General features: G+C 37.9%; 1 protein-coding gene across 2 annotated transcripts in view; it reads left to right on the top strand.

Moving 5' to 3' along the window:
* Positions 1-27337, top strand: part of lamb2l (laminin, beta 2-like) — a 172685-nt gene that overhangs the window by 78021 nt on the left and 67327 nt on the right. For both annotated transcript variants that reach the window (XM_061924733.2, XM_061924725.2), the window contains exons 4-10: positions 11060-11195; positions 14070-14143; positions 16838-17026; positions 19758-19821; positions 21831-22033; positions 22171-22291; positions 24143-24331. In XM_061924733.2, coding sequence (XP_061780717.2) covers positions 11060-11195; positions 14070-14143; positions 16838-17026; positions 19758-19821; positions 21831-22033; positions 22171-22291; positions 24143-24331 — 976 coding nt within the window. The remainder of the gene's footprint in view (positions 1-11059; positions 11196-14069; positions 14144-16837; positions 17027-19757; positions 19822-21830; positions 22034-22170; positions 22292-24142; positions 24332-27337) is intronic.

The raw sequence follows: 27337 nt of genomic DNA, 5'->3' as shown, positions 1-27337 counted from the left end.
AGACCAAGTCTTTAAAATATTTTCTTGGATTTTCAAAATCTACTTGAGTTTTGTCTCTCTTAGAATTAAAAATGTCGAGCAAAGCGAGACCAGCTTGCTAGTAAATAAATAACATTTAAAAAAATAGAGTCAGCTCACTGGTAAGTGCTGCTATTTGAGCTATTTTTAGAACAGGCCAGCGGGCGACTCATCTGGTCCTTACGGGCGACCTGGTGACCCCTGCACTAGACTGTATTTTTATTATTTTATATATTTTATTCTTATTATTAGAGATGTCCGATAATATCGGATTGCCGATATCATCGGCCGATAATTGCTTTAAAATGTAATATCGGAAATTATCGGTATCGGTTTCAAAAAGTAAAATGTATGACTTTTTAAAACGCCGCTGTGTACGCCGCTGTGTACACGGACGTAGGGAGAAGTACAGAGCGCCAATAAACCTTAAAGGCACTGCCTTTGCGTGCCGCCCAATCACATAATATCTACGGCTTTTCACACACACAAGTGAATGCAATTCATACTTGGTCAACAGCCATACAGGTCACACTGAGGGTGGCCGTATAAACAACTTTAACACTGTTACAAATATGCGCCACACTGTGAACCCACACCAAACAAGAATGACAAACAACATTTCGGGAGAACATCCGCACCGTAACACAACAGAAACACAACAGAACAAATACCCAGAACCCCTTGCAGCGCTAACTCTTCCGGATGCTACAATATACACCGCCCCGCTACCCCCTACCCACCTCAACACCGCCCACCCCCCCAACCCCGCCCACTTCAACCTCCTCATGCTCTCTCCCAAATTCCAAGCTGCTGTTTTGAGGCATGTTTTAAAAAAATAATGCAGTTTGTGACTTCAATGATAAATATGGCAGTGCCGTGTTGGCATTTTTTTCCATAACTTGAGTTGATTTATTTTGGAATACCTTGTTACATTGTTTAATGCATCCAGCGGGGGCATCACAAGAAAATTAGGCATAATAATGTGTTAATTCCACGACTGTATATATCGGTATCGGTTGATATCGGTATCGGTAATTAAGAGTTGGACAATATCGGATATTGGCAAAAAAGTCATTATCGGACATCTCTAATTATTATATATATTGTTATATTATATATATTACTATATTATATAATTATATATGTTATATATATTATTAGATTTATTATTATATTATTCACATGTAAAAAAATACCTAAGTGTTTATTGTCTATTGTGAGCTATCTGTGATGCTGAATTTCCCCCAGGGATCTATAAAGTACTTTCTATTCTATTCTATTCTATTCTATTCTATAAAAAAGTACCTGAATTTTTGTTGAATGAAAGAAACTGCAGTTCTAAATGTGTCCACTGGATGTCGCAATAGCAATTCTTTGTATCTTTGTAGATGATGCTACATATGTACAATATAAAGTTAAGTTAAAGTACCAATGATTGTCACACACACACACACACACACACACACTAGGTGTGGCGAAATTATTCTCTGGATTTGACCCATCACCCTTGACCACCCCCTGGGAGGTGAGGGGAGCAGTGGGCAACAGCAGTGGCCGCGCCCGGGAATCATTTTTGGTGATTTAACCCCCAATTCCAACCCTTGATGCTGAGTGCCAAGCAGCCACACGATGTTAGCGCATGAGTCGAGGAAAATGATCAAACTACATAAGTAACATCCTGGGGCGGCACTGCTCGGTTGGTATAGAATGCCGTGCTAGCAACTTGAGGGTTCTGGGTTTGATGCCCGCTTCTGCCATCCGAGTCACTGCTGTTCACCCACCTGCCCACACTGGTTTAAATGTAACTTGTCTAAATTACTACTTGTCAAAAAGTACTAGATTTAAGTCAACTAACTTTCTAAAAGTAGTTGTACTTGTCCAAAAGTACTACCTGTAATCCTAATTGTTTTTGATCATTAGTACTACTTGTACTAGTCCAAAATTACTACTTGTATTTGTCCAAAATTACTACTTGTACTCGTCCAAAATTACTACTTTTTCTCAGTGTAGTTGCACTTGTTTAAAAGTACCAGTTGTAAGTCTACAGGTAATTGTTTTTGTTCAGAAGTACTTCTTATACTTGTCTAAATTCCAAAATTACTACTTGTACTTGTCAAAAAGTACGAGATTTAAGTCAACTAACTTTCCAAAAGTATTACCTTGAGGTGTAGTTGTACGTGTCCCAACTGTAAGTCTATTTGTTTTTGTTCAGAAGTAGTACTTGTACTCGTCCAAAATTACTACTTTTTCTCATCCAAAAGTATGACTTGTACTTGTTCAAAAGTACTAGCTCTAAGTCTTTTTTTCCCAAAAGTATTAGCTTTAGGTGTAGTTGCACTTGTCTAAAAGTACTAGTTGTAAGTCTACAGGTAATTGTTTTTGTTCAGAAGTACTTCTTATACTTGTCTAAATTCCAAAATTACTACTTGTACTTGTTCATAAGTAATAGTTGTACTTGTCCAAGATTACTAGCTGTAACTCTAATAGTTTTTGACCAGAAGTACTACTTGTACTCGTCTAAAATTACTCTTAGTCCTCATCCAAAAGTACTACTTGTACTAGTCCAAAAGTACTACTTGTACTAGTCCAAAACTACTACTTGTACCAGTCCAAAACTACTAGCTGTAGGTCTATTTATACGTTTTCAAAAGTACTAGCTTAAGGTCTACTTGTACTTTCCTGAAGGTACTACTTGTCCAAAAGTACTACCTGTAATTCTATTTGTTTTTGATCATTAGTACTACTTGCACTTGTCCAAAATTACTACTAGTATTTGTCCAAAAGTACTAGTTGTACTTGTCCAAAATTAATACTTTTTCTCATCCAAAAGTATGACTTGTACTTGTTCAAACATACTAGCTTTAAGTCTTTTTTCCAAAAGTATTAGCTTTAGGTGTAATTGTACTTGTTTAAAAGTACTAGTTGTAAGTCTACAGGTAATTGTTTTTGTTCAGAAGTACTTCTTATACTTGTCTAAATTCCGAAATGACTACTTGTACTTGTCCATCAGTAATAGTTGTACTCGTCCAAGATTACGATCTGTTACTCTAATAGTTTTTCACCAGAAGTACTACTTGTACACGTCTAAAATTACTATTGGTCCTAATCCAAAAGTACTACTTGTATTTGTACAAAAGTACTACTTGTACTAGTCCAAAAACTTTTCCCAAAAGTTTTAGTTTTAGGTGTAGTTGTACTTGTTTAAAAGTACCAGTTGTAAGTCTACAGGTAATTGTTTTTGTTCAGAATTACTTCTTATACTTGTCTAAATTCCAAAATTACTACTTGTAATTGTCAAAAAGTACTAGATTTAAGTAAACTAACTTGCCAAAAGTATTAGCTTGAGTTGTAGTTGTATGTGTCCTAACTGTAAGTCTATTTGTTTTTGTTCAGAAGTAGTACTTGTACTCGTCCAAAATTACTACTTTTTCTCATCCAAAAGTATGACTTGTACTTGTTCAAAAGTACTAGCTCTAAGTCTTTTTTCCACAAGTATTAGCTTTAGGTGTAGTTGTACTTGTTTAAAAGTACCAGTTGTGAGTCTACAGGTAATTGTTTTTGTTCAGAAGTACTTCTTATACTTGTCTAAATTCCAAAATTACTACTTGTACTTGTTCATAAGTAATAGTTGTACTCGTCCAAGATTACGATCTGTTACTCTAATAGTTTTCGACCAGAAGTACTACTTGTACTGGTCTAAAATTACTCTTAGTTATCATCCAAAAGTACTACTTGTATTTGTCCAAAACTACTAGCTGTAAGTCTATTTATACGTTTTCAAAAGTACTAGCTTAAGGTCTACTTGTACTTTCCTGAAGGTACTACTTGTCCAAAAGTATTACCTGTAATTCTAATTGTTTTTGACCATAAGTACTGCTTGTACTTGTCCAAAATTACTACTTGTATTTGTCCAAAAGTATGACTTGTACTTGTTCAAACATACTAGCTTTAAGTCTTTTTCCCAAAAGTATTAGCTTTAGGTGTAGTTGTACTTGTTTAAAAGTACTAGTTGTAAGTCTACAGGTAATTGTTTTTGTTCAGAAGTACTTCTTATACTTGTCTAAATTACAAAATTACTACTTGTACTTGTCCATAAGTAATAGTTGTACTTGTCCAAGATTACTAGCTGTTACTCTAATAGTTTTTCACCAGAAGTACTACTTGTACTCGTCTAAAATTACTATTGGTCCTAATCCAAAAGTACTACTTGTATTTGTCCAAAAGAACTACTTGTACTAGTCCAAAAACTTTTTACAAAAGTATTAGTTTTAGGTGTAGTTGTACTGTAAGTCTACAGGTAATTGTTTTTGTTCTGAAGTACTTCTTATACTTGTCTAAATTCCAAAATTACTACTTGTACTTGTCAAAAAGTACTAGATTTAAGTCAACTAACTTTCTAAAAGTATTAGCTTGAGGTGTAGTTGTACGTGTCCCGACTGTAAGTCTATTTGTTTTTGTTCAGAAGTAGTACTTGTACTCGTCCAAAATTACTACTTTTTCTCATCCAAAAGTATGATTTGTACTTTTTCAAAAGTACTAACTCTAAGTCTTTTTTCCCACAAGTATTAGCTTTGGGTGTAGTTGTAATTATTTAAAAGTACCAGTTTTGGGTTTGTGTCACTAGAGAAAAGCGCTATATAAATATAATTCACTTCAATTCACTAATTTGATTTGTATATATATTTTTTATCTTGATTGAAAATGAACACCAATGAGTTGACTGATGAACATTATCACATGAATGATTCAGAAAATATAGAAAACGACAAATAAATGATTAACCGCAATATATAAGTGTAAAAAAAACAACAACATTATAATTTGTACATTTTCACAAGGTGCTTGCTCTATTTTTAAACAAAGAAAACAATCTGAAGTTGTCTTTATTTTCAAGTTATCGTGCCGTGATTTTTACCAGTCCGGCCCACTTGGGAGTAGATTTTTCTCCATGTGGCCCCCCATTTAAAATGAGTTTGACACCCCTGACCTACACAATCATTCACATGACACAATCACACAATTCATTACACATGCAGAGCTCCAACAGCACACTTGAGCATTTTAACAACAAGTCTTGTTATCAGCTTAATCGCCCCTGACAACAACCTAATTAAGTCTGGGCAGGATTCCAATTGATTTTGTGCCAACCTCATCCACACCCACAAGCCCCCCCCTCAAGACCTGTGTCTCTCTGCTGGCCCATTCTTCACTTTGTCCACTCCTTATAGTTGTGTCCTCTCCTCCAAACTCTCACTTAGACTTAGACAAACTTTAATGATCCACAAGGGAAATTGTTCCACACAGTAGCTCAGTTACAAGGATAATGCAGGTATAAAGTAGACTAAACATGTACCGTAGTAGCAATATAAAATATAACATATGTAATATTTACGTATTATATATACACAGTATATGATACATACTGATATATTATATTATATTACATTTTTATATAATATATATGTAGAGGTTGCTTTCTAGCGTGCAGGTTTATCAAGGTTTTAATGATATACAAACCCCGTTTCCATATGAGTTGGGAAATTGTGTTAGATGTAAATATAAACGGAATACAATGATTTGCAAATCCTTTTCAACCCATATTCAATTGAATATGCAACAAAGACAACATATTTGATGTTCAAACTTTAGAATTTGATGCCAGCAACACGTGACAAAGAAGTTGGGAAAGGTGGCAAAAAAGACCTGATAAAGTTGAGGAATGCTCATCAAACACTTATTTGGAACATCCCACAGGTGAACAGGCAAATTGGGAACAGGTGGGTGCCATGATTGGGTATAAAAGTAGATTCCATGAAATGATCAGTCATTCACAAACAAGGATGGGGCGAGGGTCACCACTTTGTCAACAAATGCGTGAGCAAATTGTTGAACAGTTTAAGAAAAACCTTTCTCAAGCAGCTATTGCAAGGAATTTAGGGATTTCAACATCTACGGTCCGTAATATCATCAAAGGGTTCGGAGAATCTGGAGAAATCACTGCACGTAAGCAGCTAAGCCCGTGACCTTCGATCCCTCAGGCTGTACTGCATCAACAAGCAACATCAGTGTGTAAAGGATATCACCACACAGGCTCAGGAACACTTCAGAAACCCACTGTCAGTAACTACAGTTGGTCGCTACATCTGTAAGTGCAAGTTAAAACTCTCCTATGCAAGGCGAAAACCGTTTATCAACAACACCCAGAAACGCAGTCGGCTTCGCTGGGCCTGAGCTCATCTAAGATGTACTGATACAAAGTGGAAAAGTGTTCTGTGGTCTGACGAGTCCACATTTCAAATTGTTTTTGGAAACCGAGGACGTCGTGTCCTCCGGACTAAGAGGAAAAGAACCATCCGGATTGTTATAGGCGCAAAGTTGAAAAGCCAGCATCTGTGATGGTATGGGGGTGTATTAGTTCCCAAGACATGGGTAACTTACACATCTGTGAAGGCGCCATTTATGCTGAAAGGTACATACAGGTTTTGGAGCAACATATGTTGCTATCCAAGCAACGTTACCATGGACGCCCCTGCTTATTTCAGCAAGACAATGCCAAGCCACGTGTTACATCAACGCAACGTGGCTTCATAGTAAAAGAGTGCGGGTACTAGACTGGCCTGCCTGTAGTCCAGGCCTGTCTCCCATTGAAAATGTGTGGCGCATTATGAAGCCTAAAATACACAAGCTCGCTCTTGGGACGTGGAACGTCACCTTGCTGGGGGTGTGGGAGGGGAGGGGCCTGAGCTGGTGCGCGAGGTGGAGAAGTTCCGTCTGGATCTTGTCGGACTCATTTCGAAGCACAGCAAGGGCTCTGGAACCAGCCCCTCTCGAGAGGGCTGGTTCCAAAGCTCTCTTCTTTGGCGTTGCAAGCAGTGAGAGGCGACGGGAGGTGGTGGCAATACTTGTTTCCTCGCTGGTCAGAGTCTGTACATTGGAGTTTAACCCGGTAGACGAGAGGGTGGACACCCTCCGCCTCCGGTTGTGGGAGCGGGACCTGACTGTTGTTTGTGCTAACGAGCGCCCTCCCTTTTTGGATTCAGTAGAGGGACTACTGGAGAGGGCTCCCCCAGGTGATTCTCTTGTTCTAGTGGGGGACTTCAATGCTAACATTGGTAACAACAGTGAAACGTGATTGTGAGAAACGGCCGCTCGGAGCTGAACACCAAGTGCTGTTTTGTAATTGGACTTTTGTGCTCGTTGTCCTTAAGATTAGATTAGATTTAGATTTATTGGTCCCCGTTGGGGAAATTCATTTTCACTGCAGTACATTCAAACAATAGACATTACACATCAAGAACAAAAATAACTAAAAGACATCATACATGACCAACACATTTACAGGCTTGTCAGACAGGTCGGCCAGGCCTGCTGTTTAGGGTGGCTATAGCTGCAGGGATAAGGCTTTTCCCGAGGCGGGCCCTCCAGAATTTGATAGTTCTGTATAGGGATGTCCCGATCCAGGTTTTTGCACTTCCGATCCGATACCGATATTGCTTTTGCATTTCCGATCCGATACCGATACTGATACTGATACTGGCCTATCCGAACATGTATTAAAGTTTAAAGTTATTTAGCCTACTTAGTTGTCAGAATCATGTTGAAAAGGGTTTTAGTACTCTTGATAACAACTAGCCAGCTGAATTAGGGGAGTTTGAATAATACACAATGGTTGGTAACAAGAAACTGACCTGTTTATTCAAGGATAAACACAAAATAGACAAAATTATACATGACAAACAGAAATGGCATCATTGAAACTAGGGCTGGGCGATATGGCCTTTTTTTAATATTGCGATATTTTAAGGCCATATTGCGATACATGATATATATCTGGATATTTTGCCTTAGCCTTGAATCAAATCAAATCAAATCAACTTTATTTATAGAGCACATTTAAAATTTACCACAGGGGTAGCCAAAGTGCTGTACAATGAGCAGGTTAAAAGATAAAACGAGTACCGAGCAAACACAACACAACACAAACAGAACACGATAAAAAATAAATAATTAAAATAGAATTAATAAAAACATAAAAACATAAAAACAGGATCACAGCAGGTGTATTATGGGGCGCCATTGCAGGATGGATATCACTCAGTGTTAAAAGCCATGGAATAAAAGTATGTTTTTAAGAGAGATTTAAAAACAGGAAGAGAGGAGGCTTGTCTAACACTCAGGGGTAGGTCGTTCCAGAGCTTGGGAGCAGCAACGGCGAAAGCTCTGTCACCTCTAAGCTTCAGCCTTGTGTCAGGGACCGTCAACAGCAGCTGATCGGCTGATCTTAAGGATCGGGTGGGGCAGTAAGGCTGAAGGAGGTCGGAGAGATAGGTTGGCGCGAGGTTGTTTAGACATTTAAAAACAAATAAAAGGAGTTTAAAATGTATTCGGTAACGCACAAGGAGCCAGTGAAGGGACGCTAAAATAGGGGTGATGTGCTCACGTCTGCGGGTCTGTGTTAGCAGACGAGCAGCAGAGTTCTGCACGAGCTGCAGGCGGGCGAGGGAGGCCTGGCTAATGCCTACATACAGGGCATTACAATAATCAAGACGAGTCGAGATAAAAGCGTGGATTAATTTCTCAAGATCATGTCTTGATAGAAGCGGTTTCACTTTCGCTATTTGGCGTAATTGATCAAAGCTTTTTTGAACGACGCTGCTGATTTGTTTTTCGAATTTAAAATCTGAGTCAAACTTGATGAATGAACACTTGATGCATATAATCACAGCAGTATGATGATTCTATGTGTTTTGATTGATTGATTGAGACTTTTATTAGTAGGTTGCACAGTGAAGTACATATTCCGTACAATTGACCACTAAATGGTAACACCCCAATAAGTTTTTCAACTTGTTTAAGTCGGGGTCCACTTGATTCATGATACAGATATATACTATCAGATATATACTATCATCATAATACAGTCATCACACAAGATAATCACATTGAATTATTTACATTATTTATAATCCAGGGTGTGGAGGGGGGCGCCGGATGTAAGTGTCAAAAAGACAGCCAAAAGAGTTTGATATGAGAATAAATCTAAAGTTAAAATATAGGGTAGAAATGCACCCATTTGCAGGAAATGTAGTCTTGATTTTCAAAATGTTCTTTCAAGGCTTGCATGTCTACATTAAAACATTCTTCTTCATACTGCATTAATATATGCTACTTTTAAACTTTCATGCAGAGAAGGAAATCACAACTAAAAAAATCACTAATTTTTTCATACGGTGTTGATGTGGACATTTTTGCCTCGGCATTTTGATGGTGTGGACGTGTGGCACCGAATGGAGATAAGCGTCTCGACAGGCGTTACAATATTTGAACAATGATGACGAAAACTGTTTTCTCTGTCGTGTCCGTGTGTCGAAAATTGTTATGCACTTATTTTTTTATTTGATTTTGTGCGTGGCATAGATTTGCTATGCGCAGAGGACGCTTAAACAGTGCGCAATTGCACAGGCGAGCACCTTAGAGGGAGCGTTGCTCGCACGGCTGCGCTAGCATCACAGCTAACGTTAGCTATGCTGCTACCTCTGCTCGGGGAGGACATATACGTATGTGACGTATGTCGTGACAGTATGTGACGTATGTCGTGACAGTATGTGACGTATGACGTGACAGTATGTGACGTGTGTCGTGACAGTATGTGACGTGTGTAAGAAGGTGCACTTGCTGTCTGTGAGAGGGAGACACAGGAAAGAGTGAGAAGAGCCTGTCGTGTAATGCCAGCAGCTAAAAGCAATTGCGTGAGAATTCACAGACCTGTGGATGTGTTGAAGGTGTGCTGGAAAATGCGGAACGGAAATTAGGGAGCAGCAGAAAAGTGGAATGTATTATTTAAATCGGTGCGTTGGAAAACACGGACCGGAGTTTTTTTAAAAACTGGATCTGGATCGGCATTTTCCCATGCCTTGCCGATACGCAATTTTTGGCAAATATCGGCAGCCGATCCGATCCAAATATCGGCTCGGGACATCCCTAGTTCTGTACCTGCGCTCTGATGGTAGTGGGATGATTTATTGGTGTAGTGCAGGGGTCGGCAACCTTTACCACTCAAAGAGCCATTTTGACCCGTTTCACAAAATAAAGAAAACAATGGGAGCCACAAAACTCTTTTGTAATTTAAAATGAAATAACACTGCATACAAAGTTTTTTTTTGCTTTGCTATGTATAAACCAGGGGTCTCAGACACGCGGCCCGCACCTTCATATGAAAATTCAACACTAGTGCGGCCCGCGAGTTTTATATGAATGCCGCTTGACAGCATCCCACTTGCCAACCCTCCCAATATTTCTGGGAGACTCCCGAATTTCAGAGCAACTATTCTCTCGAATGTCTGCTGATTTTCACCCAAACAACAATAATAAGGGCGTGCTATGATGGCACTGCCTTTAGCGCCCTCTACAACCTGTACAAACAGCCTGCCAGCCCATTTCACATGTTGTATGGGGCTTCTGCAGACACACATTAGTGACTGCAAGGCATACTTGTTCAACAGGTCACACTGAGGGTGGCCGTTTAAACAACTTTAACACTCTTACTAATATGCGCCACACTGTGAACCCACACCAAACAAGAATGACAAACACATTTCGGGAGAACATCCGCACCGTAACACAACATAAACACAACAGAACAAATACCCAGAATCCCATGCAGCCCTAACTCTTCCGGGCTACATTATACACCCCCGCTACCACGATTTCTTCGGTACTGGGATGATGGTTGTAGTTTTCCACAGTGTGGGTATTGTTGCAGTCCGGTAGCATTGACAGCATTCACTGACATCATTCTAGGTTAGCAACACTAGCATATCTATGTGAGCTATGTGCTAACAATACATTTTAACATAATTCTAAGTTAGCAACACTAGCCTAGCTATGTGAGCTACATGCTATCAACTGCAATTTTCAAAGCAAGTTCATATTTTCTTCACATTTCACTTCCTGTAGCTGTAATTATCGCATTTCTTCCATATTTTTTTTGTCATAAAGACTAAGAACACCAACGCATGTTTTTTTTTTTTAATGTCAACAGGAGTCAGACAAATGTTTTGAGTGCAACTCTCAACACGCGTACGACCCTCATCGACACAGGAACAGCCATCGCATCGACAACGTGATCTACCTCATGGAACGTAACGGAGACAACACCTGGTGGCAGTCTGCTAACGGTACTACTGTAAAACATGTACTACGTATCATGTTATCCACAAGTAATAGCTCTGCCTCCACATGTACAGTCCGAAAGTACCAACTGTACGTCTACTTATACCTGTCCCAAAATACCAGCTGTATGTCTACTTAGACTTATCCAGAAACTGGATGTCTAATTTGCCACGTCCAGAAGTACTATCTGTACTTGTTCAAGCTGTAAGTGTACTTTTACTGGTCCAAAAGTACTAGCTGTAAGTCCATTTATACTTGTCCAAAAGTGCTAGCTCTAAGTCTGTTTGTATTTGTTCAAAATTACTACAAACCCCGTTTCCATATGGAGTTGGGAAATTGTGTTAGATGTAAATAGAAACAGAATACAATGATTTGCAAATCCTTTTCAATCCATATTCAGTTGAATACTACTAATTACTACTTGTACTCGTCCAAAATTACTTCTTTTTCTCATCCAAAAGTATGACTTGTACTTGTTCAAACATACTAGCCCTAAGTCTTTTTTCCAAAAGTATTAGCTTTAGGTGTAGTTGTACTTGTTTAAAAGTACTAGTTGTAAGTCTACAGGTAATTGTTTTTGTTCAGAAGTACTTCTTATACTTGTCTAAATTCCAAAATTACTACGTGTACTTGTCCATCAGTAATAGTTGTACTCGTCCAAGATTACTAGCTGTTACTCTAATAGTTTTTGACCAGAAGTACTACTTGTACTCGTCTAATAGTACTATTAGTCCTCATCCAAAAGTACTACTTGTACTGGTCCAAAAACTACGAGCAGTAATTATATTTATAAGTTTTCAAAAGTACTAGCTTAAGGTCTACTTGTACTTTCCTGAAGGTACTACTTGTCCAAAAGCTCAAACTCTAAGTCTTCTAATACTTTCCCACAGGTACTAGTTGTACTTGTTCAAAAGATCCAACTTTAAGTCTTCTAATACTTTCCCAAAGGTACTAGTTGTACTTGTCCAAAGGTTCTACTTGTACTTGTCCAAAAGCTCAAACTCTAAGTCTTCTAATACTTTCCCAAAGGTACTACTTGTACTTGTCCAAAAGATCGAACTTTAAGTCTTCTAATACTTTCCCAAAGGTACTAGTTGTACTTGTTCAAAGGTACTACTTGTACTTGTCCAAAAGTACTACTTGTACTTGTCCAAAAGCTCAAACTCTAAGTCTTCTAATACTTTCCCAAAGGTACTACTTGTACTTGTCCAAAAGATCGAACTTTAAGTCTTCTAATACTTTCCCAAAGGTACTAGTTGTACGTGTCCAAAGGTACTACTTGTACTTGTCCAAAGGTACTACTTGTACTTGTCCAAAAGCTCAAACTCTAAGTCTTCTAGTACTTTCCCAAAGGTACTAGTTGTACTTGTTCAAAAGATCTAACTTTAAGTCTTCTAATACTTTCCCAAAGGTACTAGTGGTACTTGTCCAAAGGTACTACTTGTACTTGTCCAAAGGTACTACTTGTACTTGTCCAAAAGTACTACTTGTACTTGTCCAAAAGCTCAAACTCTAAGTCTTCTAATACTTTCCCAAAGGTACTAGTTGTACTTGTTCAAAAGATCTAACTTTAAGTCTTCTAATACTTTCCCAAAGGTACTAATTGTACTAGGTGTACTTGTCCATCAGTAATAGTTGTACTCGTCCAAGATTACTAGCTGTTACTCTAATAGTTTTTGACCAGAAGTACTACTTGTACTCGTCTAATAGTACTATTAGTCCTCATCCAAAAGTACTACTTGTACTGGTCCAAAAACTACGAGCAGTAATTATATTTATAAGTTTTCAAAAGTACTAGCTTAAGGTCTACTTGTACTTTCCTGAAGGTACTACTTGTCCAAAAGCTCAAACTCTAAGTCTTCTAATACTTTCCCACAGGTACTAGTTGTACTTGTTCAAAAGATCCAACTTTAAGTCTTCTAATACTTTCCCAAAGGTACTAGTTGTACTTGTCCAAAGGTTCTACTTGTACTTGTCCAAAAGTACTACTTGTACTTGTCCAAAAGCTCAAACTCTAAGTCTTCTAATACTTTCCCAAAGGTACTACTTGTACTTGTCCAAAAGATCGAACTTTAAGTCTTCTAATACTTTCCCAAAGGTACTAGTTGTACTTGTTCAAAGGTACTACTTGTACTTGTCCAAAAGTACTACTTGTACTTGTCCAAAAGCTCAAACTCTAAGTCTTCTAATACTTTCCCAAAGGTACTACTTGTACTTGTCCAAAAGATCGAACTTTAAGTCTTCTAATACTTTCCCAAAGGTACTAGTTGTACGTGTCCAAAGGTACTACTTGTACTTGTCCAAAGGTACTACTTGTACTTGTCCAAAAGCTCAAACTCTAAGTCTTCTAGTACTTTCCCAAAGGTACTAGTTGTACTTGTTCAAAAGATCTAACTTTAAGTCTTCTAATACTTTCCCAAAGGTACTAGTGGTACTTGTCCAAAGGTACTACTTGTACTTGTCCAAAGGTACTACTTGTACTTGTCCAAAAGTACTACTTGTACTTGTCCAAAAGCTCAAACTCTAAGTCTTCTAATACTTTCCCAAAGGTACTAGTTGTACTTGTTCAAAAGATCTAACTTTAAGTCTTCTAATACTTTCCCAAAGGTACTAATTGTACTACTTGTACTTGTCCAAAGGTACTACTTGTACATGTCCAAAAGTACTACTTGTACTTGTCCAAAAGCTCAAACTCCAAGTCTTCTAATACTTTCCCAAAGGTACTAGTTGTACTTGTTCAAAAGTACAAGCTGTAAGTCTACTTGTTGTTGTCCAGAAGTACTATCTGTACATTGTTGTCATGGTTACATTGATTGGAAGTCTTTCTGTTCCTATGATGTAATCGTGATTGGGATTCTGACGATGGTTTCCTCGCACAGGAGAGGAAAATGTCAGCATTCGACTGAACCTGGAGGCTGAATTCCACTTCACACATCTCATCATGAAGTTCAAGGTACTGTACGTAGTACTGTGTACTATATACTTCCTCAAGAGTCCGGTTGTATTTGAAGAGCTCAAATACAACTGTTACAATTATTATCCATAGGGATCTAACATAGTGTGAGAGTCCAGTCCATAGTGGATCTAACATCATAGTGTGAGAGTCCAGTCCATAGTGGATCTAACATAATAGTGAGAGTCCAGTCCATAGTGGATCTAACATAATAGTGTGAGAGTCCAGTCCATAGTGGATCTAACATAATAGTGAGAGTCCAGTCCATAGTGGATCTAACATAATAGTGAGAGTCCAGTCCATAGTGGATCTAACATAATAGTGTGAGAGTCCAGTCCATAGTGGATTTAACATAATAGTGAAAGTCCAGTCCATAGTGGATTTAACATAATAGTGAGAGTCCAGTCCATAGTGGATCTAACATAATAGTGACAGTCCAGTCCATAGTGGATCTAACATAATAGTGAGAGTCCAGTCCATCGTGGATCTAACATAATATTGTGAAAGTCCAGTCCATAGTGGATCTAACATAATAGTGAGAGTCCAGTCCATAGTGGATCTAACATAATAGTGATAGTCCAGTCCATAGTAGATCTAACATAATAGTGAGAGTCCAGTCCATAGTGGATCTAACATATTATTGTGAAAGTCCAGTCCGTAGTGGATCTAACATAATAGTGAGAGTCCAGTCCATCGTGAATGTAACATAATAGTGAGAGTCCAGTCCATAGTGGATCTAACATAATAGTGAGAGTCCAGTCCATAGTAGATCTAACATAATAGTGAGAGTCCAGTCCATAGTGGATCTAACATATTATTGTGAAAGTCCAGTCCGTAGTGGATCTAACATAATAGTGAGAGTCCAGTCCATCGTGGATCTAACATAATATTGTGAAAGTCCAGTCCTTAGTGGATCCAACATAATAATGAGAGTCCAGTCCATAGTGGATCTAACATAATAGTGAGAATCCAGTACATAGTGGATCTAACATAATAGTGTGAGAGTCCAGTCCATAGTGGATCTAACATAATAGTGAGAATCCAGTACGTAGTGGATCTAACATAATAGTGTGAGAGTCCAGTCCATAGTGGATCTAACATAATAGTGAGAGTCCAGTCCGTAGTGGATCTAACATAATAGTGTGAGAGTCCAGTCCATAGTGGATTTAACATAATAGTGAGAGTCCAGTCCATAGTGGATTTAACATATTAGTGAGAGTCCAGTCCATAGTGGATCTAACATATTATTGTGAAAGTCCAGTCCGTAGTGGATCTAACATAATAGTGAGAGTCCAGTCCATCGTGGATGTAACATAATAGTGAGAGTCCAGTCCATAGTGGATCTAACATAATAGTGAGAGTCCAGTCCATAGTAGATCTAACATAATAGTGAGAGTCCAGTCCATAGTGGATCTAACATAATAGTGAGATTCCAGTCCATAGTAGATCTAACATAATAGTGAGAGTCCAGTCCATAGTGGATCTAACATAATAGTGAGAGTCCAGTCCATAGGGGATCTAACATAATATTGTGAGAGTCCAGTCCATAGTGGATCTAACATAATAGTGAGAGTCCAGTCCATAGTGGATTCAACATAATAGTGAGAGTCCAGTCCATAGTGGATCTAACATAATAGTGAGAGTCCAGTCCATAGTGGATCCAACATAATAGTGAGAGTCCAGTCCATAGTGGATCTAACATAATAGTGTGAGAGTCCAGTCCATAGTGGATCTAACATAATAGTGTGAGAGTCCAGTCCATAGTGGATCTAACATAATAGTGTGAGAGTCCAGTCCATAGTGGATCTAACATAATAGTGAGCGTCCAGTCCATAGTGGATCTAACATAATAGTGTGAGAGTCCAGTCCATAGTGGATCTAACATAATAGTGAGAGTCCAGTCCATAGTGGATCTAACATAATAGTGTGAGAGTCCAGTCCATAGTGGATCTAACATAATAGTGTGAGAGTCCAGTCCATAGTGGATCTAACATAATAGTGAGAGTCCAGTCCATAGTGGATTTAACATAATAGTGAGAGTCCAGTCCATAGTGGATCTAACATAATAGTGAAAGTCCAGTCTATAGTGGATCTAACATAATATTGTGAAAGTCCAGTCCATAGTGGATCTAACATAGTGGGGCCAGCAGGAGACCATCCCTAGCGGAGACGGGTCAGCAGCGCAGAGACGTCCCCAACCGACACACAGGCGAGTGGTCCACCCCGGGTCCCGACTCTGGACAGCCAGCACTTCATCCATGGCCACCGGATCTGTGCCCCCCTCCACGCAGGAGAGGGGGTCAGAGGAGAAAAGAAAAGAAGCGGCAGATCAACTGGTCTAAAAGGGGGTCTATTTAAAGGCTAGAGTATATAAATGAGTTTTAAGATGGGACTTAAATGCTTCTACTGAGGTAGCATCTCTAACTGTTACCGGGAGGACATTCCAGAGTACTGGAGCCCCAATAGAAAACACTCTATAGCCCGGAGACTTTTTTGGGGCTCTGGGAATCACTAATAAGCCGGAGTTCTTAGAACGCAGATTTCTTGCCGGGACATGTGGCAATAGTTCTATTTAAAGATAGCATTTTTGTTCCTTTCCATCTGGGCTTGACACAAAATAGGCTTCATTGCCTCATAAAAGTTATAAAAGTGCTTAAAATGAATAAAGGCAGACTACGTGTTTTTCCCTGGCAGACATTCCGCCCAGCAGCAATGATCATCGAGCGCTCGGCTGACTTCGGACGTTCGTGGCGTCCTTACCGCTACTTTGCCTCGAACTGCACCAAGACCTTCCCGGGCGTCACCGCCAACAGCCTGCGCCACATCAACGACATCATCTGTGAGGAGCGCTACTCTGACATTGAGCCCTCCACCAATGGGGAGGTAAGTGGCGAAATGTATGCGAACAGAGTTGGAATACACAATGAGCAGGTTTAGGGGGCGTAGCCCTTAAATGTTAGCGGTGTAACGCTTCACCACTATGAGGGTTCAGTACCTATCTCAATTTTTAGGTCACGGTGGGTTCCTTTTAGGGAACAAAAAGCAAGCAAAGCAAATTAGTGTAATAATAAATAGTATATTTGATTTAATGAATGACAAAAGAGGCTTTTCAATCTCTAGCTTCTCCTTGGCACTATCACATGTCAAAACTCATTCTCTACACCAGTGACACCTGTTTACCTGACACATGAAACGTGACAAATTGGGGGGGGGGGGGGGGGGGGGGTCACATTCCATTTTAGCGGTCAGATGGGAGTAGAGTGTTAAGATATATTTAAAATGTGTTTTGGGGCAATTCCAACTTTGACCACAGCGTCGTGTTGCTATGTAGAGTGTCTCTTTCTATTATTTTCAGCAGACTGCATTGCAAAATGATTGCATTCCTCCCACGCGAGATCCACCTAGGAATAAAGTTAAAGTACCAATGATTGTCACACACACACTAGGTGTGGCGAAATTACTTTGTGCATTTGACCAATCACCCTTGATCACCCCCTGGGAGGTGAGGGGAGCAGTGGGCAGCAGCGGTGGCCGCGCCCGGGAATCATTGTTGGTGATTTAACCCCCAATTCCAACCCTTGATGCTGAGTGCCAAGCAGGGAGGTAATGGGTCCCATTTTTATAGTCTTTGGTATGACTCGGCCGGGGTTTGAACTCACGACCTACCCATCTCAGGGCGGACACTCTAACCACTAGGCCACTGAGATGTGTATCCCTTCCCTACTGTACATGTAAAAAACTAATTTTAGCTCAGGGGCCGCATGGAGGAAAATCTGTGCACAAAAAAATAAAGACAAATTCAGATTGTTTTCTTTGTCTTACTTTGGCCAAAAATAGAACAAACACATTCTGAAAACATTACATAAAAAATATAGAAAAAAAATACCGTCAGCGGTAAAGTTCAGATTCCAAAGAAGAAAGTGAATGAATGTTTATAACTGAATACATTTACATATGCATACACATTTGTTTTCTTTTGTATTATTAATTTTAATGAATTAAGTAACATTTATGGCAACCTTTTTCCAAAACACAATATATATAATGTGAGATATAACAGGATAATGCATACATTTATCATTTGTTTTCAAAACGCTTACAAAAAAGTGGGACCCCAAAAATGTACTGGGGGACCCCATTTTTATGACTTGGCGGGGTCCCTTATTTTGAAAATTTCTAGCGCCAAGACTGATGGCGTGTTTGGGCGTGCAAAACAGCAGCAGGAGGCTGTGGCCTAATACTAATACTAATCATAGATAATTGACTTTGACACAGGCCCTGCGATGAGGTGGCGACTTGTCCAGGGTGTACCCCGCCTTCCGCCCGATTGTAGCTGAGATAGGCTCCAGCGCCCCCCGCGCCCCCAAAGGGAATAAGCGGTAGAAAATGGATGGATGGATGGACTTTGACACATATCCAGCACACGCCATGACCCCGAAAGGGACAAGCGGTAGAAAATGGATGGATGGATGGATTTAGCACATATAATTTGGATGTTAGTACATCAGGCCTTTTGCGTCCTTCACCCAACCAAATGTGCCGATTCCGAAAAAAATCTGCTTACAAACACATCACTGTTGAATGTATAAATCAGGGGTCCCCAAACTTTTTGACTCGGGGGCCGCATTGGGTTAAAAAAATTTGGCCGGGGGCCAGGCTGTATATATATATACAGGTGTGTATATATATATATATATATATATATATATATATATATATGTGTGTGTGTGTGTGTGTGTGTGTGTGTGTGTGTGTGTGTATATATATATATATATATATATATATATATATATATATATATATATACACACACACACACATAATATATATATATATATACACACACACACACATATAATATATATATATATATACATACACACACACATATATATATATATATATATATATATATGTGTGTGTGTGTGTGTGTGTATATACATATATACATTGTCTTTGTAACCCGTTTTGTCATATGTCCATCAACATCTAACATTGTCACGTTATCGATGGTAAAATTCATTTTTAGACAATATGATTTGCCTGAGCGGCTAGGAGACGCCGAGAGTAACAAGCGGTAGAAAATGGATTAGAAAGAAAAGATTAAAAAATAAATAAATAAATAAAATTTACCGTATTTTTCGGAGTATAAGTCGCACTGGAGTATAAGTCGCACCTGCCGAAAATGCATAATAAAAAAGGAAAAAAACATATATAAGTCGCACTGGAGTCCGGCCAAACTATGAAAAAAACTGCGACTTATAGTCCGAAAAAAACGGTACTTGGGACTTCCTGTGGGCCTGATTTTGGATGCTGGGGGGCCGGATCCGGCCCGCGGGCCGTAGTTTGGGGACCCCTGGTATAAATACACGTTTGCCAGATTTGCTAAGTTTTCAAGTCTGTTAAAACCCTCAAAAGGGCAATGATGTTGCAGAGCTAATAATAAATGAGTAGATTTTAGCATGTTTAATAACATAAAATATAACACATTTCAAAAGGGTCCCTCACACCTTTCAATTTACCTACATGTGGCACGTTTGGACCCTGTGGGGAATATATGAGTGGAGTTCGTCTAACCTCAGAAGCTCATTGAATTTTCTGTTTTCTTTGGAAGGTGATCTATAAAGTGCTGGATCCTGCCATTCACGTGAAAGACCCTTACAGCTTGGACATACAAGGTGATCAAGTTATTATTAGAGGAAGCAGTGATATGAAAAATATACGTCCACATATCAACTAAACTGCATTTCTTGGCGACTTCTACACGGTCAAACTTTGTTTTGTTTGGTACTGGACAGACAAATTATTAAGTTACATTTTTAATATTAGCATGATTTATTGAATACGCCTGTAACAGTTCATAATAAGTAAATGGATGACATAATAAGTATATATATATATATTTATTTTCCCAGCTGAGCACAAGTTAATTGTGACTGGCAATTTATTACAAACCTTGTTTCCATATGAGTTGGGAAATTGTGTTAGATGTAAATATAAACGGAATACAATGATTTGCAAATCCTTTTCAACCCATATTCAATTGAATATGCTACAAAGACAACATATTTGATGTTCAAACTGATAAACATTTTTTTTTTGCAAATAATCATTAACTTTAGAATTTGATGCCAGCAACACGTGACAAAGAAGTTGGGAAAGGTGGCAATAAATACTGATAAAGTTGAGGAATGCTCATCAAACACTTATTTGGAACATCCCACAGGTGAACAGGCAAATTGGGAACAGGTGGGTGCCATGATTGGGTATAAAAGTAGATTCCATGAAAGGCTCAGTCATTCACAAACAAGGATGGGGCGAGGGTCACCACTTTGTCAACAAATGCGTGAGCAAATTGTTGAACAGTTTAAGAAAAACTTTTCTCAACCAGCTATTGCAAGGAATTTAGGGATTTCACCATCTCCGGTCCGTAATATCATCAAAGGGTTCAGATAATCAGGAGAAATCACTGCACGTAAGCAGCTAAGCCTGTGACCTTCGATCCCTCAGGCTGTACTGCATCAACAAGCGACATCAGTGTGTAAAAGATATCACCACATGGGCTCAGGAACACTTCAGAAACCCACTGTCAGTAACTACAGTTGGTCGCTACATCTGTAAGTGCAAGTTAAAACTCTTCTATGCAAGACGAAAACCGTTTATCAACAACACCCAGAAACGCCGTCGGCTTCGCTGGGCCTGAGCTCATCTAAGATGGACTGATACAAAGTGAAAAAGTGTTCTTTGGTCTGACGAGTCCACATTTCAAATTGTTTTTGGAAACTGTGGACGTCGTGTCCTCCGGACCAAAGAGGAAAAGAACCATCCGGATTGTTATAGGCGCAAAGTTGAAAAGCCAGTATCTGTGATGGTATGGGGGTGTATTAGTGCCCAAGACATGGGTAACTTACACATCTGTGAAGGCGCCATTAATGCTGAAAGGTACATACAGGTTTTGGAGCAACATATGTTGCCATCCAAGCAACGTTACCATGGACGCCCCTGCTTATTTCAGCAAGACAATGCCAAGCCACGTGTTACATCAACGTGGCTTCATAGTAAAAGAGTGCGGGTACTAGACTGGCCTGCCTGTAGTCCAGACCTGTGTCCCATTGAAAATGTGTGGCGCAATATGAAGCCTAAAATACCACAACGGAGACCCCCGGACTGTTGAACAACTTAAGCTGTACATCAAGCAAGAATGGGAAAGAATTCCACCTGAGAAGCTTAAAAAATGTGTCTCCTCAGTTCCCAAACCTTTTCTGAATGTTGTTAAAAGGAAAGGCCATGTAACACAATGGTGACAATGCCCTTTCCCAACTGCTTTGGCACGTGTTGCAGCCATGAAATTGTAAGTTAATTATTATTTGCAAAAAAAAAATAAAGTTTATGAGTTTGAACATCAAATATGTTGTCTTTGTAGTGCATTCAATTGTATATGGGTTGAAAAGGATTTGCAAATCATTGTATTCCGTTTATATTTACATCTAACACAATTTCCCAACTCATATGGAAACGGGGTTTGTATATATATATATATATATATATATATATATATATATATATATATATATATATATATATATATATATATATATATATATATATATATACGCCTCGATGGACCCCTATGGCCATTACATTCGAACGAACAAAATGTGTGATTGTCTCGTTGTATGTCGTGTAGAACTTCTGCGAATCACCAACCTGCGCATCAACTTCACCAAGCTGAACACTCTGGGAGACGACCTCCTGGACAGACGCTCTGACGTGCTGCAGAAGTACTACTACGCCATCTACGAGCTGGTGGTCCGAGGGAGCTGCTTCTGCTACGGACACGCCTCCGAGTGCGCCCCCGTACCCGGAGTCCACGCGCGAGAGAACGGCATGGTGGGTTTAACGTTACATTAGCTTTTTTTTGTGTGTTTTGACCTCATTTGCCCTTTAACCGACCTTCTTTTGTGAAAATGAAACCTTCTCGTATTGTGGCATGTGGTGGTGTTACAATGATGGCACGTCCTTTCCAGATCCACGGCCGTTGTGTTTGCAAACACAACACAGAGGGCCTGAATTGCGAGCGTTGCCAACATTTCCACAACGACCTGCCATGGAGACCGGCTGAGGCAGGAAACCCGCACACCTGCAGAGGTAGGAACACACAACCTATAAAATATTTACATTAATATTATTATCAGCCTATTGTTCTCTTGGTTCTCTCCGGGTACTCCGGCTTCCTCCCACCACCAAAAACATGCACCTGGGTTGATTGGCAACACTAAATTGGCCCTAGTGTGTGAATGTGAGTGTGAATGTTGTCTATCTGTATTGGCCCTGTGATGAGGTGGAGACTTGTCCAAGGTGTACCCCGCCTTCCGCCCGAATGCAGCTGAGATAGGCTCCAAGAATGACAAACACATTTCAGGAGAACATCCGCACCGTAACACAACATAAACACAACAGAACAAATACCCAGAATCCTTTGCAGCACTAACTCTTCCGGGATACTACAAGGTGTGTGTGTGGGGTGGGGAGTTTGGTGGTAGCGGGGGGTGTATTTTGTAGCGTCCCGGAAGAGTTAGTGCTGCAAAGGGTTCTGGGTATTTGTTCTGTTGTGTTTATGTTGTGTTACAGTGCGGATGTTCTCCCAAAATGTGTTTGTCATTCTTGTTTGGTGTGGGTTCACAGTGTGGCATATATTTGTAACAATGTTAAAGTTGCTTATATGGCCACTCTCTGTAACCTCTATCGCTGTTGATGAAGTATGCTTTGCATTTACGTGTGTGTGCATACAGGAGCCACACATATAGTTGTGACTGGACGGGCATGTTGTTAGAAGGGATGAAAAGCGGACGTGACGACAGCTCGTAGAGGACGTTAAAAGCAGTGCCTGTAAGGCACGCCCCCAAGAGATAGAATACGAGATATAATGACTGAGGAACACCTTCGTTCGATAATGAAGGTTGCCTCAGCTCAAAACCTGAGCCCCGACATTAATGAACTAGCATCCAAGAAAAGATGGCAGGTATCTGGCTTGGGCACATCAGATTAGATCAGTGTGTTGCAAACGGAGCAGTTTAAAGTCCTGAATGGTTGGTTTATTCATTATTTTATTTTCAAATTTATTAGCCTGTGGAAAAAGTTAATGTTAATATTTACCTCAGAAGGCTGCAAATAGAAAAGAGGCATTCCATTTTTATTTAAATTGTATTTGATATGCCATTGATATTTAAAAAAATTATTATTATTATTTGAAACTGGATTTTGCATGTCAGTATAAAGTTATATAAGCCTTGCTTGTTCAATATTCAATGCAAAACTTGTTTGGGTCCCTATTAAAAGGTTAATTTGTTCAACCTTGGCCCGTGGCTTTGTTCAGTTTTACATTTTGGCCCACTCTGTATTTGAGTTTGACACCCCTGCTTTAGGATGTTCAGGTTTTAGTGGGCAAAATGAAACCCACATCAAGCCCTGTGGACATCGTTCCTACTCCACTTTTCTTAAATCTTTTTGATGCTGTTGGTCCTTGGGTGGTAAAATTGATGTGAGGAGCTCCACAACCTGTGACGTCACGCGTATATCGTCTGCAAGGCTTTTTTATCAGCGACCAAAAGTTGCGAACTTTATCGTCGATGTTCTCTACTAAATCCTTTCAGCAAAAATATGGCAATATCGCGAAATGATCAAGTATGACACATAGAATGGACCTGCTATCCCCGTTTAAATAAGAAAATCGCATTTCAGTAGGCCTTTAAAGATACTGTGTATCCTTTTTATGTTGTTTTCATTGAATTGTTGTTTTACTTCACCTATGTTTTGTACAGGGCTTTGTCATTTTATCTGTGAAAAGCGCTTTATAAATACAATTTACTTACTTACTTACTTAGCTGTCTGGTACTAACCTGGACAGTACTACTATTTAGCATTAAGTTAAATTTCCTGTTCCATCATCGTTGTCATATTTCTTCTCTTTGCCATACTGGCACCTTTCTGTGTTCTTAGAGTGTAATTGCAACGGCCACTCCAGCCAGTGTCACTTTGACATAGCCGTGTATTTGGCCACGGCCAACGTGAGCGGAGGAGTGTGTGACGACTGCCAGCACAACACTATGGGACGCAACTGTGAGACCTGCAAGCCTTTCTTCTATCAAGACCCCAGCAGGGACATCAGAGATCCGCAGGTTTGTGTTGGTGAGTCTTTTTCTTTTGTCTGTTATTTATTTATTTATTTTTTTTGCAAAGACACAGCATATTTTCTCTTTACATTCAGAAAATACTCTAAAGGACATGGATTTATGAGTTTCAAAGGACTGTGAGAGTCCACAGACTCCGCATGCTGAACATTGTTTCCTTTGTAAAAGTCTAACAAAACTCCAATTATAAGAGGCTCTTATTAGTATTTGCTTGCATTGATAATTTATGTTTGAAATGTGGTGTTTGCAAGCACTTTGCAACCGAGCGCTTGTATTTATTTATTTATTTATTTATTTCATTTAAAGATATAATCCCACACCTCAAAAAAACGTTTTTTTAAACGTATAAATCATTTATTTTTCAAGTTATTATTATGAATAAATCAACAATCACATAAATATAAATCACACAATTATTTATAAATGATTGTATTTCTAATCATTCAACCTACAGTGCAACCTAGAAAATTATTATAAATATATTTTATAAAAATATAATTATTTATTTATTCATTAATTTAATCGTAGTAGTAGTAGTAGTCATTTTATTTCAGACCCAGGGGGATCCATATCACAGAAGAAAAAACATACAACAATAAAACCCAAATAAAAGAAATACAAGCAGAATAAAAATAAATTTAAACTTGTATATCTTTTCTTTTCTCTTTGTTGTTGTTGTTGTTTTGTTTTTTTAATCAAATCAAATCAAATCAAATCAAATCAACTTTATTTATAAAGCACATTTAAAATTTACCACAGGGGTAGCCAAAGTGCTGTACAATGGGCAGGTTAAAAGATAAAACGAGTACCGAGCAAACACAACACAACACAAACAGAACACGATAAAAAATAAATAAATAAAATAGAATAAATAAAAACATAAAAACAGGTTCACAGCAGGTGTATTATGGGGCGCCATTGCAGGATGGATATCACTCAGTGTTAAAAGCCATGGAATAAAAGTATGTAATTTGATTTTATTGTTGTGATTTTGTACCGTGTCCTTGAGTGCCCAGAAAGGCACCTTATAAATAAAATGTATTATTATTATTATTATTATTATTATTATTATAAAAACATTTTTTTTTTTTAAATACAAAAAAAAGTAATAAACTAACTCGCATATTATTTAATTAATTTAAACACATCTCAGACCATTTCACTCGTTGTTGTATTCTTGTGAAACTTAACTTTGAAATGAAATAATCATATATAAATACAAAAACGTGAGATAACTTTTTAAAATAATAAAAACAAATTTAACTAATTATTTAACCAACAAATGCTTTTATATTAAATTAAAAAATATCCTTTTATTTGTACTTTTATTGAACAAGTTCACAGCCAAAGTGTATGCAAGAATTTGTAGGGCGGAAAATAATGAATAAATGAAAAGTTTTAAAATGATCTTATGAGTTTCAAAGGACTGTGAGAGTCCACAGACTCCGCATGCTGAACATTATGTTTCCTTTGTAAAGGTCTAACAAAACTCCAATTATAAGAGGCTCTTATTAGTATTTGCTTGCATTGATAATTTATGTTTGAAATGTGGTGTTTGCAAGCACTTTGCAACCGAGCGCTTGTATTTATTTATTTATTTCATTTAAAGATATAATCCCACACCTCAAAGAAACAGTTTTTTAAACGTATAAATCATTTATTTTTCAAGTTATTATTATGAATAAATCAACAATCACATAAATATAAATCATACAATTATTTATAAATGATTGTATTTCTAATCATTCAACCTAGAAAATTATTATAAATATATTTTATAAAAATATAATTATTTATTTATTCATTAATTTAATAGTAGTAGTAGTAGTCATTTTATTTCAGACCCAGGGGGATCCATATCACAGAAGAAAAAACATTCAACGATAAAACCCAAATAAAAGAAATACAAGCAGAATAAAAATAAATTAAAACTTGTATATCTTTTCTTTTCTCTTTGTTGTTGTTTTGTTTTTTTTAATCCAATTTGATTTTATTGTTGTGATTTTGTACCGTGTCCTTGAGTGCCCAGAAAGGCACCTTATAAATAAAATGTATTATTATTATTATTATTTTAAAAAAAATACAAAAAAAGTAATAAACTAACTTGCATATTATTCAATTAATTTAAACAAATCTCAGACCATTTCACTCGTTGTTGTATTCTTGTGAAACTTAACTTTGATTTCCTTTTAATAAAGAAATGAAATAATCATATATAAATACAAAAACGTGAGATAACTTTTTTAAATAATAAAAACAAATGTAACTAATTATTTCACCAACAAATGCTTTTATATTCAATTAAAAAATATCCTTTTATTTGTACTTTTATTGAACAAGTTCACAGCCAAAGTGTATGCAAGAATTTGTAGGGCGGAAAATAATAAATAAATGAAAAGTTTTAAAATGATCTTATGAGTTTCAAAGGACTGTGAGAGTCCACAGACTCCGCATGCTGAACATTATGTTTCCTTTGTAAAGGTCTAACAAAACTCCAATTATAAGAGGCTCTTATTAGTATTTGCTTGCATTGATCATTTATGTTTGAAATGTGGTGTTTGCAAGCACTTTGCAACCGAGCGCTTGTATTTATTTATTTATTTCATTTAAAGATATAATCCCACACCTCAAAAAAACAGTTTTTTTAAACGTATAATCATTTATTTTTCAAGTTATTATTATGAATAAATCAACAATCACATACATATAAATCATACAATTATTTATGAATGATTGTATTTCTAATCATTCAACATAGAAAATTATTATAAATATATTTTATAAAAATATAATTATTTATTTATTCATTAATTTAATAGTAGTAGTAGTAGTCATTTTATTTCAGACCCAGGGGGATCCATATCACAGAAGAAAAAACATACAACGATAAAACCCAAATAAAGGAAATACAAGCAGAATAAAAATAAATTAAAACCTGTATATATTTTCTTTTCTCTTTGTTGTTGTTGTTTCTTTTTTTTTTAATCCAATTTGATTTTATTGT

This window comes from Nerophis lumbriciformis, linkage group LG01 (genome assembly GCF_033978685.3).
Source record: "Nerophis lumbriciformis linkage group LG01, RoL_Nlum_v2.1, whole genome shotgun sequence".
Lineage (NCBI taxonomy): Eukaryota > Metazoa > Chordata > Actinopteri > Syngnathiformes > Syngnathidae > Nerophis > Nerophis lumbriciformis.
Note: the sequence above shows the minus strand (reverse complement) of the source record. Positions and strands in the feature narration are given on the sequence as shown.